At 54.1% G+C, this 12,012-nt stretch overlaps 2 protein-coding genes across 2 annotated transcripts; one reads left to right on the top strand and one right to left on the bottom strand.

Annotated features, from left to right (window-relative positions):
- Window positions 1–3,094: 3,094 nt before the first annotated feature.
- On the bottom strand, window positions 3,095–4,005 carry LOC122438365 (translation initiation factor IF-2-like). Its single transcript, XM_043463169.1, has 2 exons — window positions 3,666–4,005; window positions 3,095–3,586 (listed from the first exon to the last, which is right to left on the bottom strand). Exons 1-2 carry the CDS (start codon window positions 4,003–4,005, stop codon window positions 3,222–3,224), a joined length of 705 nt encoding a protein of 234 aa, XP_043319104.1. The 3' UTR covers window positions 3,095–3,221.
- A 21-nt stretch (window positions 4,006–4,026) lies between these two features.
- ACTG1 (actin gamma 1) lies at window positions 4,027–6,919 on the top strand. The gene is made up of 5 exons (XM_043463158.1): window positions 4,027–4,168; window positions 4,583–4,951; window positions 5,231–5,669; window positions 5,777–5,958; window positions 6,047–6,919. Exons 2-5 carry the CDS (start codon window positions 4,589–4,591, stop codon window positions 6,188–6,190), a joined length of 1,128 nt encoding a protein of 375 aa, XP_043319093.1. The 5' UTR covers window positions 4,027–4,168; window positions 4,583–4,588; the 3' UTR covers window positions 6,191–6,919.
- The last annotated feature ends 5,093 nt before the right edge of the window (window positions 6,920–12,012 follow it).

Raw genomic sequence — 12,012 nt, 5'->3', positions numbered from 1 at the left:
AGCCCAGCACTCTGGAGAAGGCTTTATGTGATAGAACACTCATCTTGCATTTGACCCACAAGCCTAGGAGAATAGGACAGTGAGCTGAGGGTAGGGAAACTTTGTGGTTTTCGTTGGATTTTGGTTTGTTTTTTTTTTTGCCACACTGTGACACGCAGAACTTCCCTCCATGTCCTGTCCAGGGATTGAACTTGTGCCCCCTTCAGTGGAAGCACAGAGTCTTAACCACTGGACCGCCAGAGAAGTCCTCCTTGGTATTTTAAAAATGAAGTTATTATGAGATAATTTTAGACCGCCACAAATGCAGGAAAGTCAGTATTAGCATTGCTGCAGACTTTCCACCTGGTTTCCCCTAACGTTAACATCTTACACAAGTCATGGTACAACTGTCATCCTGAGAGATTGACTGGTACTTAATTCATTAAACTTCAGACTTTGCTCAGATTTCATCAGTTCTTCCACTACTGTCTTTTTTTCCCCCCTGTTCGAGGATCCAACTCAGAATCCCACGTTGCATTTGGGGGGAGGGGAAAGAAAGGCATTCCTGGCAGGTGGAGTGGCAGAGGCAAAGGCATAAAGGGGGACTCATTACCAAGTCCCTACACTGCCTGGCAAGTAACTGGCTAGTGGGAGATGGTGAGAGGCAGGAGGAAGGGGTGGGGTGATGGGCTGCAGGTCAGGCTACCAGGTGCAGAGGTGACCCTGATCCTGCGAAGGATCCCTGGAGGCTGGACCAGGGAGACTGACAGGCTGGTGTGGCTGTCGGAGGGAAGGGAAAGAAGGACCCTGAGCTGGGGTTGCCTGGCAGTGCCCCAGGGCTGGGGAGGCCTGGGGCTAAGTCAGTCAGGCCACACTTCCTTGCAAGGTGATGCCACCTCCCTGCACCAGTGTCTTCTCAGCCGTTAAATGGCCTCAAGACGAAACGAGATGCAGCAAGCACACGATAAATCCACCAAACCCAGCACCGAATTAAAAAAAAAAACAAAAACACACATCATTTCTCTGACCCCCCTCCATCCTCACGATGGAAGGACACACCCACTTCTGGGCAGAAGTGCAGCTGCTGTCTCTCGCTCCTCCCAGGGCCTCCCTGCTCACCCGAGCCAGGGGCTGCTACATTCGTGTGGTCCCCTCCCAAGGGATTCCTGGGCCTCTCCATCTTGAGGGAGGAGGGGGCGGCCTTGCGCTTCCAAGAGCACAGCCCTGAGATGACCTTGGGCGAGGCCTCGCACTGCCAGTTGCAAAACAGAAAAATCACAGCACAGAATAAGGCGTTCCCCAACCCCCTGCGCAGGGCTTGGAGGTCTCTCTCTTTTGGGAGCTCGGTCCCTGCACCCGCAGCGTCCACTTACTGCTGGTTCTGGGGTGGGGTGCTCACAGGCGAGGGTCGCCCCCTCCACACCCTCGCCAAACCTCCAGCTCCTTTTCCCCACCCCCGATACCCGCCCGCGCCACCTGACCTCTGGGGACACGCGCACCCCCACCCTTCGCTCTCGCGGCCGGGTGTGACGCGGGCGGCGGGGTCTCGCGGACCCGCGGACAGGGTGGGAGGGGCGGCGGCGGCGGAGGGTCCCCCTCCCCGCCCCGTCCCCTCGAAGGCGCCGGGGCCGCCTCGCCCCCGCCCCGGCCGCCCGCCACCGCCCCTTTGTCTCGCCGGCCAATCCGCGGCCTTCTTGACTAAATAAGGCGAGGAGCGCGCCCGGAGCCCCTAGTCCGTTACTTCCGCCCCCCGCCCGGCCGGTGACTCAGGGCCGGCGGCGGGCGGGGACGGGGCTGCCCGGGCTGCGGCTTCCCGGGCGGCGGGCGGGGCTCTGGCGGCGCCGAAATGGCCAAATATGGCCGCGCTGCGCGCCGCCGCCCCCCACCTGCGCACCTGCGGCCGCACCTTGACCCCCCTCCTCCCGCGCCCCGCGCGGGGTGACACAGCCGCGGAAGTGGAAGCTGTTCCCCCACCCCATCCCACCCCACGCCAGGCCGACTGAGGGCGCCCCTTCCCCTCCGCCGCCGGCCAGCCCTGCGGGTGGGGGGCTGGCTGCCTAGGGCGGGAGCCCCCGGGAACCCAGGCCCGGTCCCACTTCCCCCCACTACCAAAGGCTTGTGCATCCAGCGCCCTTGCAAAGTGGGGAAGATGGCAGCGGGGGGGAAGGGGACAGAGTTCCAACGGCCTCCGCCCCTTCCCCATCTGTCTACGAAGCAGCAGCAGCCCGGGCGCACCAGACAAAGGAGTGCCGGAGGGAACTGGAGTCCGGGGAGGGGAGGCCCCCGCAGACGAGAGAGCCTGAGTGGAACGCGGGGTAGGCGGACACTGGGCGCGACGCCTTGGACGATACTGGAAACTTCCCACTTGCCATGTGTGACATCTTGGGACCCCCCCCAAGTATTGCAGTCATCTTCACACACTTACTCCCCCACCTGGGGATCGAAGGCCCCGTGGTTGTGCCCAGGGGCGCCTATAAGGTTGGGTTTTTCTGGAGGCTGACTTAGCCCCAGGTTCTCCTTTGGGTGGAGCACACACCTGATGGACAGCAGCCTTGCCCTGCGCCCTTGCAGTCTTGGGAGTTGAGAACCCAGCTAGGCCTGGCAGCAAGGGTGGCCATAGGCATGGCTTTGTCATCTAGGTGACTGCAGTCCACAGGTGAGCTGGGTGCCTGTTTTATCTGCCTAGCGCAAAGGTAGATGTGAACACCAGCTAGACACCAGACCTTGCCCAGCTCTTTGGGGTGCTCGGCCCCGCCCCCCATCAGACACCAGCCCAGAGCACCTGGACCTTGGACGAGTCCCCAGACTCACTCTGCCTGGTACCATTGCCATCCCTCTTGGCCAGTGCTCTTCCCCCATGTCTCCTGTGATGTTTTCATTCATTACTGAGCAATCCTGAAGCTTACAAGTCCAAGGAAACCATGGTACCTAGTTCCCTCTGGACATATCCCAAATACTGGCGGCAGAGGGGGTCATTAGGACCCTGCCAGAGGTGACAAGTCTTTAAGTGCCAGCTCCTGGGAGAAAGGGCACGCCCTGGACCTGGAAAAACCACAGCCCCAGGGCAGCAGGGGTCCAGGAGTGGGACACGACTGAGCGACGGTACACACGCGCGCGCGCGCGCACACACACACACACACACAGAAGAGAGGGTGCCAACTTCAAGTTTAGCGGGGGAGTTGGCCGTTTAGGCAGTCAAGACTTCTTCCCTGCCTCAGTTTCCCTACAACGCTCAAAGGTCATTAAAATGAAACAAAGCTCCACCCCCTCCCCAGAGGAAACAGAGTGACCCCAAACCCAGAGTGGAGCCCCTGCCTGGGGACAATCGGGCCTGCGATTTGAGGGGCAGGATGCGTTGGGTGTGGTAGAACCGGGCCAGTCTCTGTACTGTCAGGGACCACGGTGCCCCAACTCCGGCGCTGAGGCCTACGCGGTCGTGGCTGCGGTGGGGGACGATCGGCTCCTTCCCATCCAGACAGGGTCGAAGTCACGGCTCCCCAAGACTCCCCTGGAACACCGGGCCCACAGTGCCGCAAGGGAGGCCGGCAGGGACCACCACCCTCCCCTCCCCTCCCCCAGCCCGGTGCCGGGAACCCGCCTTGATGGCCTGCAGAGACCAAGAGGGGACGATTAAAGGGGGCGCGGGGAGGAAAGCCCACCGGCGCGGCCAGGCCGCGGGTACACACCCTGCTCCGGGTGCCGCCCAGCCCCGGGCCAGGCAGTTTCGGGGTGCAGCCGGGCCCTCCCCCACGGCGCGCGACAGTCCCGGGGCGGGGCGCCCAGGTCAGCTCCCTGGCCTCCTCTGCGACCACTCCTGAAGTCCCCCCGGGGGCGCCCACCCATCCCGCCCGCGCGCCAGTCAGCGCGGGGTCTCATTCTGGGGGTCTCCGGCGCCCGGGGGCAGCGCGGGCGGGGCGGTTGGGGGCGGTGCGGGCGGGGGGCGGGACCGGGCTCGGGGCCCCACGTGCCCCTCTCGGGCGGGCCAATGGGCGCCCGGCGTTCGGAAAGATCGCCATATATGGACATGTTCTGGGGCCGCGCGCGCCGCCGGCCCGCGCGCGCGCCCCGCTTCGCTTAAATACCGGCGGGGGAGGCCGCGGACGGTCTCACTCGCCGCAGCCGGCCCGCGTTCCGTGTCTTCCCGCGCTTCTTTGCTCGCTCTTCCGCACCCCGCGGCCCGTCTCCGTCGGTAAGCGACTAGGCCTAGGCGGCCTGCCCGGGTATCCGGGCCCCCGCACCCCCTTCGCGGTTCTTTTTTTCTACTCCCGACCCCAGAGGCCCGACCACCCCGACCCCGGGAACAAAGGGTAGTCGGGTGGGGCGGGGTGGGGTAAGTGGGCTGCGCCCCAGCTGGTTCGAGGAGGGCGCAGCGGGTGTGCTGCTGGGGGAGGGGGCAGGGCGAGTCCGGGCGGCAGTGTTGAGAGCCCCCGGTCTCCTTTCCGCGGAACGACGGGGGAGGGGGCGTTACATAAAAGCCGGCCCCGGTTCCAGGCGGTTACTCTGCAGCCAGGTCGGGGGGAGGTCGAACGCCTCGCGGGGAGGGCCTTTGCCGGGGCCGTTCTCAGCGTCAGGGCGCGCCTGAATGGGTCCCATCTTTGAATAGATCGCCATGGAAGAAGAAATTGCTGCCCTCGTCATCGACAATGGTTCTGGCATGTGCAAAGCTGGCTTTGCTGGGGATGACGCCCCCCGGGCCGTGTTCCCGTCCATCGTTGGGCGTCCCCGACACCAGGGCGTCATGGTGGGCATGGGGCAGAAGGACAGCTACGTGGGCGACGAGGCCCAGAGCAAGCGTGGCATCCTGACCCTTAAGTACCCCATCGAGCACGGCATCGTCACCAACTGGGACGACATGGAGAAGATCTGGCACCACACCTTCTACAACGAGCTGCGTGTGGCCCCCGAGGAGCACCCCGTGCTGCTGACGGAGGCCCCTCTGAACCCCAAGGCCAACCGTGAGAAGATGACCCAGGTAAGCACAGCCGGGTGGTTGAGATAATTCATGTATTTCACAAGTCATTTCATGTTTAGTTTTGTTTTCTGAAATTCAAGTATTTCTTTCAATATTTCCAGGGTTCTGTTCTTCTCCTGGCATTTCCTTCCTGAAGTCTCAAGGTTTCTTATTTGTGTTTCTGCTTGCTTCCTTTTCTTTTCTCCACACATCACATTTGTGGCATGCTGGCATGGTGTGAGAGCATGGGGTGACCCTGAGTCCCTTCCTTTGACTAATGGAGCCTTTTGTCTCCTGCAGATCATGTTCGAGACTTTCAACACTCCTGCCATGTATGTGGCCATCCAGGCTGTGCTGTCTCTGTACGCCTCTGGCCGCACCACTGGTATTGTCATGGACTCTGGGGACGGGGTCACCCACACGGTGCCCATCTACGAGGGGTACGCCCTCCCCCACGCCATCCTGCGTCTGGACCTGGCTGGCCGGGACCTGACAGACTACCTCATGAAGATCCTCACGGAACGTGGTTACAGCTTTACCACCACAGCCGAGCGGGAAATTGTGCGTGACATCAAGGAGAAGCTCTGTTACGTCGCCCTGGACTTCGAGCAGGAGATGGCTACTGCTGCATCCTCCTCCTCCTTGGAGAAGAGCTATGAGCTACCTGATGGTCAGGTGATCACTATTGGCAACGAGCGGTTCCGGTGTCCCGAGGCGCTCTTCCAGCCCTCCTTCCTGGGTAGGTGTCCGGTGGGCAGCATGACTGACCTCCCTTTGAAGCTGTCGAGGGTCAAGGTGCTTTTCGCCTTGAAAGTGCGATCTCTGAGGGTGAGCTTTGTCTCTTAGGTATGGAGTCCTGTGGCATCCACGAGACCACCTTCAACTCCATCATGAAGTGTGACGTGGACATCCGAAAGGACCTGTATGCCAACACAGTGCTGTCTGGTGGGACCACCATGTACCCTGGCATCGCCGACAGGATGCAGAAAGAGATCACTGCGCTGGCTCCGAGCACAATGAAGATCAAGGTGAGACAGAGGCGACTGTGGCCTTGGGCCCAGGGGCCTTGCAGGTAAGATGGTGCCACCAACTGAAACCCCATTGTTGTCATTTCAGATCATTGCTCCTCCTGAGCGCAAGTACTCGGTGTGGATCGGAGGCTCCATCCTGGCCTCCCTGTCCACCTTCCAGCAGATGTGGATCAGCAAGCAGGAGTACGACGAGTCTGGCCCCTCCATTGTCCACCGCAAATGCTTCTAAACGGACTGCGAGCAGATGCGTAGCATTTGCTGCATGAGTTAATTCAGAAGTATAAATTTGCCCTGGCAAATGTATACACCTCATGCTAGCCTCATGAAACTGGAATAAGCCTTTGAAAAGAAATTTGTCCTTGAAGCTTGTATCTGATATCAGCACTGGATTGTAGAACTTGTTGCTGATTTTGACCTTGTATTCAAGTTAACTTTACCTTGGTATATGTTTAATACCCTGTGCATATCTTTGATTTTAACCCCTAGTTACATGCGGCTCTCATCTCTGTAGCTGAGGTGAGAATGTTTATGGAAGAGAAATCCAATGGCTTGATTAGGATCTGGGAGACTGCGAGTCTCTGTCTGTGCAGGGTATTAATGTGTCAGAGCTGCCTATTCCAGGATTTCTCTAGAGGCTGGCAAGAGTCCTGAAACAGTTGTCATTTCTGTCTTGGCCGGTCTTAAATGGGGTTGGGAAGGTCCAAGCCTTAGGACCTGCTTTTCCTTTCTTACTGAAGATTTCCCACCAGAATACCGTGGGCTGTTACTTGCCTTGAGTTGGAAACAGTTTGCATTCACACCTGTAAATTTATTCATCCTTTTAATTTATGTAAGGTTTTTGTACGCAATTCTCAATTCTTTTAAGAGATGACAACAGACTTTGATTTTCTACTGTCATGTGAGAACATTAGGCCCCAGCAACGCGTCATTGTGAGGAAATAAAAAGTGCTGCAGTAAACTGATCGGTGCCTTCTGTTTGAGTGGGAAGTGCTGGGTTGTGTGGGGTATGACCACCTCAAGCTCAAATTGGGCAACAAAAACTGGTTTCTCCCAAACGAGAGGTGAACAGGGGTCCTAGTGAGCATCTAGAGCTTGGGTGGGACTGTCCCCCAAGGGGGCTGGGAGGAGGGCATCTTGATGTCTTGGGTATGAAGTTGTGCTGCCATAGAAGCATGAAGGGTGTGGCTTTCTCAGCACACAAGTAGTGGTGGGGTGGTGGTGCACTCTGGTCAGTGAAGCAACCATGGGTTTGATTAGAGCATGATTGCTGAGCTGTGGAATCTTCAATCTGCTGCTAAGGGTCACCTGGTGGGGTGAACTTGACTCACAGGCTCTAGACTCCTTGACTTAATGCCCCAAGGCTTTTCCTAAGGGCAGGCAGTCTTCCACAGCTATTTCAGATTTTCAAGCTTGGTAGGTTGGGTCAGACCTAAACTCATTAGATTGAAAAGGCTTTAAGGGTTTGGAAGACCATGATTTACAGATCTGGAGATTTCATGCCTTGGCTGTTGGGAAGCAAGTTTCACCTGCGGGGGCTGGTAGTACTTTCTAGCTTAACCTAGTAGTTGGGGAGGGGCTTCCAGGTCCGGGGAAGGAGGGAGGGAGGCCTTGTTAGACTGGGTCAGGAGCAAGGGGCCCTAAGAACAAATGACTGAAGAAGATGGGGAGTCTTTTTGGGGAACAAAATAGGGACCCTGCCAAGCCCAGACCTCCAGTGCTTTTCTCCTGTCCGCTTGCTCACAGCAGCCCTGTGACCACTCATGGAACAGAGTGATGGGTCAGAAATTACTTCTTTTGCCCTGGGCAGCATTCCATTTTCAGAACAAGAAAATCTGATCTGAAGCCTGATTGGATTCAGGGAACAGGATAGACCGGACTCAGGTGAGGGCAGAGGGGAGAGAACACCTTTAGAAACAGAGGAGAAAGGTGGCTTCCTGGGTGACCACAATCCTAGCTCCATAAACCCTTCCTTGCATTGGGCCCAGTGATCATGGCCCTCTACTCTGGGTCATTGTCCCCTCTGCAAACTGGAGAACAGTGCCTGCTCCACGTGGAGGCCAGCCACCATCCCCATATGTGGAAGGGGCACATGTCAGCCTTCTCTTCTGCTATTGAGGGGTATAGCAAGATTCCTGCAGCACAGAAGACACTGGCCTTTCTTTGTGGCATTCTGGGGACAGTTACCGGATGTCAAACACAATCACTGTACCCACTGGAGGAAGGAGCCTGGCGGGGAAGCCTGGCCTCCGGCACTGTTGTCTGGCCGGACCTGTTGGAGAGCTCAGCACGGTGCCATCTGTGAAAGGAGTCTTCATGCCAGAGGGAGGCCCTCCTCCAGCCTCTGGAAAATCTCACCTTTGTCAGCTCTGCCTACAGAGTACAGCAAAATGCTACGCTTTGCATGGGAGAGGAAGCTGGAGGAAAAGATCAACTAGTCACTATGACTTTCGACACAATTTGCTCAAACGAAAGCAAAGGTGGATAGCTCTGCTCACTTCTGTCTCTGTCTCTTTTTTTGGCTGCATAAGGTTTTAGTTGTGTCACATGGGCTTCTCTAGTTGTGGTGCATGGTATTAGTTACCCCTTGGCATGTGGGATCTTAGTTCCCTGGCCAGGGATTGAATCCACGTCCCTGCACTGGGAGGCAGATTCTTAACCACTGGACTGCCAGGGAAGTCCCAGTTCTGCCCACTTCTACAGAAAAAAAAGGAGCTCTTCAAGGGAGAACATCATTAACAAAGCCAGCAGGCACTTAGGACGCAGCATCTTTGAAGTGGAAAACAGGATAAATCTGCAGACCACAGATCTACAGGCCAATAGAGGGGATGTGGGTTTGATCTCCGGTCTGGGAACTAAGGTCCTACATGCCACAAAGCTACTGAACCTGGAAACCACAGCTGAGACCTGATGCAGCCAAATAAATATTTAAAAATGCATAAAGGCTAATTAAAAAACTATATATATATATACATACACATGTATATATATATATATATATATCCACACCACGGAAGGACCACAGATGAGAGAAAAGCATTCAGATGGGCCACTTAGGGAAGGAAAGAAAACCTCAAAAACTGATGTCTTAATGCCAATTAGCTTAATGAATGGAAGCTTCTGGAAGGGCTGCCTCAGAGAAACACATGTCCTGGGGAAATCTGTGAGCTGAACCTTTGAGAGGCTCTTCTTCCCCAGGACCCCTGGTGTCCTGATGCTGAGACAGGTGGAGGACACTGAGTGACTCAGGAGCTTCGTGGGTGCCCAGCGTTCCTGCAGTGTGAGGAGCCCATCCACGTACCTGGTGGACGGTCAGTGATGACACCAACTCAAAATTAGCATACCCTGGCAAGAGGTGGATGTTGTGTTTGTTGGATGCAATCAAGTTCAAGGCCTTTTTATCATGAATGGTAAATATTTGAGTAGAGAACAGAAAGTGTTTCAAGGAGGGAGTTGCAAGGATTCACACTGGAAAGACTAGTCTCTGATGACTTAGAGACTGTGGCCTCCCAGGACCCTTTTCTGGTTAGAGGCACCAAACTTCAGCCCTGGAGAGCTCTCCATGGGGTGTTCCTCCCGAGAGGCATGTGAGCCACCCCGGCTAGGGCTGCCTGCTGCACACACAGCCCCCGGGGGCCACACAGCCCCTCACAGCTATGCTGGTCCGCAGACTCCACCCCCAACGGCCAGTGGCCATTCAGATTTTTTTCATGATGGAAGTTCCCTTTCCTCTTTCAGCTTCTTTCTGAGGCCTTAAGGGGTGCCCTCCAGGGGGACCTGTCTTAGTGCAGGGTTCAGAGGCTGCCCCTCTCTGGGGGCTGTTCCACTTCCTACCCCATTGATGGTGAGTTTGACCCTGGACACATTTTTAGACAATGAAATACACAGAATCGCTGGTTATGCAGAATAATGAAGCCTCAGCTGTCTGATACAGCATCACCGTATATACGAGTAGCTACCCCTAGAGTTCTGCAGTGCATGACCTGTGCATCTGTACCATGATATCCCTGCACAGCCCTGCCCCACCCCTTGTACACCCATCCTACCACTTCAGTGCCTATGTTATCTGTCTCCCTCACTGGTCTGTGAGGTGTTTTTGTTTTTAAATGATGGTAAATATACACAGTATATAAAATTTATCCTTTTTTACAATAGCATTAAAAAGAATAAAATACTTAGGAATTGATTTCCCCAAGGAGATGAAAGATATATCCAATGAAAGCTACTAAACATTGCTTAAAGAAATGAAAGAAGACACAAATACATCCCATGTTCATGGATTGGAAGACAACATTGTTAAAATGTCAATATTACCCAAAGCAATCTATAGATTCAATGCAATTCCTACCAAATGCCCAATGATATTTTTTTTTCAGAAATAGAAAAATCCATCCTAAAATTAACACAGAATCTCAAGCACCCTGCATAGCCAAAACAATCCTGAAAAAGCACAAAGCTGGAGGATGAACACTTCCTGGTTTCAAAACTTAACTACAAAGCGCAAGTAATCAAAACAGTGTGGTTGGTCCTGGTATAAAGACAGACATAAACCAATGGAAAGAGCCCAGAAATATATCCTCCCATATATGGCCAAATGATTTTCGACAGGGTTGCTAAGACCGTTCAATAGAGAAAGTATATTCCTTTGAACAAATGGTGCTGTGAAAACAGGATCTTCACATGCAACAGAATGAAGTTGGACCCTTACCTCACACCGTATACAAAGACTAACTCAAAATGGATTAAGGACCAACATGTAAAACCTAAAACTACACAACTCTTAGAAGAGAACAGGACACATATGTGAAACAGATCACCAGCTCAGGGTGAGACAGGGTACTCAGGGCTGGTGCACTGGGATGACCCTGAAGGATGGGATGGGGAGCAAGGTGGGAGGGGGTCTCAAGATGGGGAACACATGTACATCCATGGCTGATTCATGTCCATGTATGGCAAAAACCACTCTACAATACTGTAAAGTAATTAGCCTCCAATTAAAATAAATTAATTAATTTAAAAAAAAAGAACAGGACAAAAGCTTCATGACACTGGATTTGGTGTGCACACGTAATATATATAAAACCATCTGTATCTATATTAAGTTAAGCATGAGTTCCTACTGATGTCTCCAACTCTAATCATTACCATTGAATCAGTCTGCTCTTCTGCCTTCATTTATGTGTAAACTCTCACTCTATCAATGAGAAACATAGATCCCAGCATTCATCAGGTTGTGCTGTGCTGTGCCTGGTCACTCAGTCATGTCCAACTCTTTGTGACCCCATGGACCATAGCCCGCCAGGCTCCTCTGTCCAGGGGTTTCTCCAAACAAGAATACTGGAGTGGGTTGCCACGCCCTCCTCCAGGGATCTTCCCAACCCAGGGATCAAATCCAGGTCTCCCGAATTGCAGATGGATTCTTTACCAGCTGAGCTACCAGGGAAGTCCCAGCATCCACCATACATTCATTTAACCATCAATTCCAGTGTATATGTACAGGCAGAAAGGAGATATTGCAGGTCCAGGCCACCAAATAAAGCGAATATTGCAATAAAGTCAGTCACATGAATTTTTTTCTTTCCTGGTGCATATAACAGTTGCAATGCAGGAGACCCGGGTTCGATTCCTGGGTTGGGAAGATCCCCTGGAGAAGGAAATGGCAGTCCACTCCAGTATTCTTGCTTGGAAAATCCCACGGACAGAGGAGCCTGGCAGGCTACAGTCCACGGGGTCACAAGGGTGACTTAGTGACTAAACCACCACCATATAACAGTTATGTTTAGGACCTCCCTAGCAGTCCAGTAGTTAAGACTTTGCCTTCCAATGCAGGGGTACATGTTCAATCCCTTGTCAGAGAGCTAAGATCCCACATGCCTCATGGCCAAAAAACCAAAACATAAAACAGAAGCAGTATTGTAACAAATTCAATAAAGACTTGAACAATGGTCCACATCAAAAAAATCTTTAAAAACATGTTTACATTATACTGTAGTTATTAAGTGTGAGATATGTTAGTCACCTAGTCTTGTCCAACTCTGCCCACCAGACTCCTCT

Source organism: Cervus canadensis, chromosome 1, assembly GCF_019320065.1.
Source record: "Cervus canadensis isolate Bull #8, Minnesota chromosome 1, ASM1932006v1, whole genome shotgun sequence".
In the NCBI taxonomy this organism is placed as follows: domain Eukaryota; kingdom Metazoa; phylum Chordata; class Mammalia; order Artiodactyla; family Cervidae; genus Cervus; species Cervus canadensis.
This window is presented reverse-complemented; position numbering and strand designations above follow the sequence as displayed.

Excerpts from the sequence above, each read along its gene's own strand:
- LOC122438365 (XM_043463169.1), bottom strand. The coding sequence starts at position 4,005 with ATGTCCATATATGGCGATCTTTCCGAACGCCGGGCGCCCATTGGCCCG. Across the intron at positions 3,587-3,665 it reads TGGGCGGCACCCGGAGCAGG|GCCATCAAGGCGGGTTCCCG; the intron begins GTGTGTACCCGC and ends TGGTCTCTGCAG.
- ACTG1 (XM_043463158.1), top strand. The coding sequence starts at position 4,589 with ATGGAAGAAGAAATTGCTGCCCTCGTCATCGACAATGGTTCTGGCATG. Across the intron at positions 4,952-5,230 it reads ACCGTGAGAAGATGACCCAG|ATCATGTTCGAGACTTTCAA; the intron begins GTAAGCACAGCC and ends TGTCTCCTGCAG. Across the intron at positions 5,670-5,776 it reads CTTCCAGCCCTCCTTCCTGG|GTATGGAGTCCTGTGGCATC; the intron begins GTAGGTGTCCGG and ends TTTGTCTCTTAG.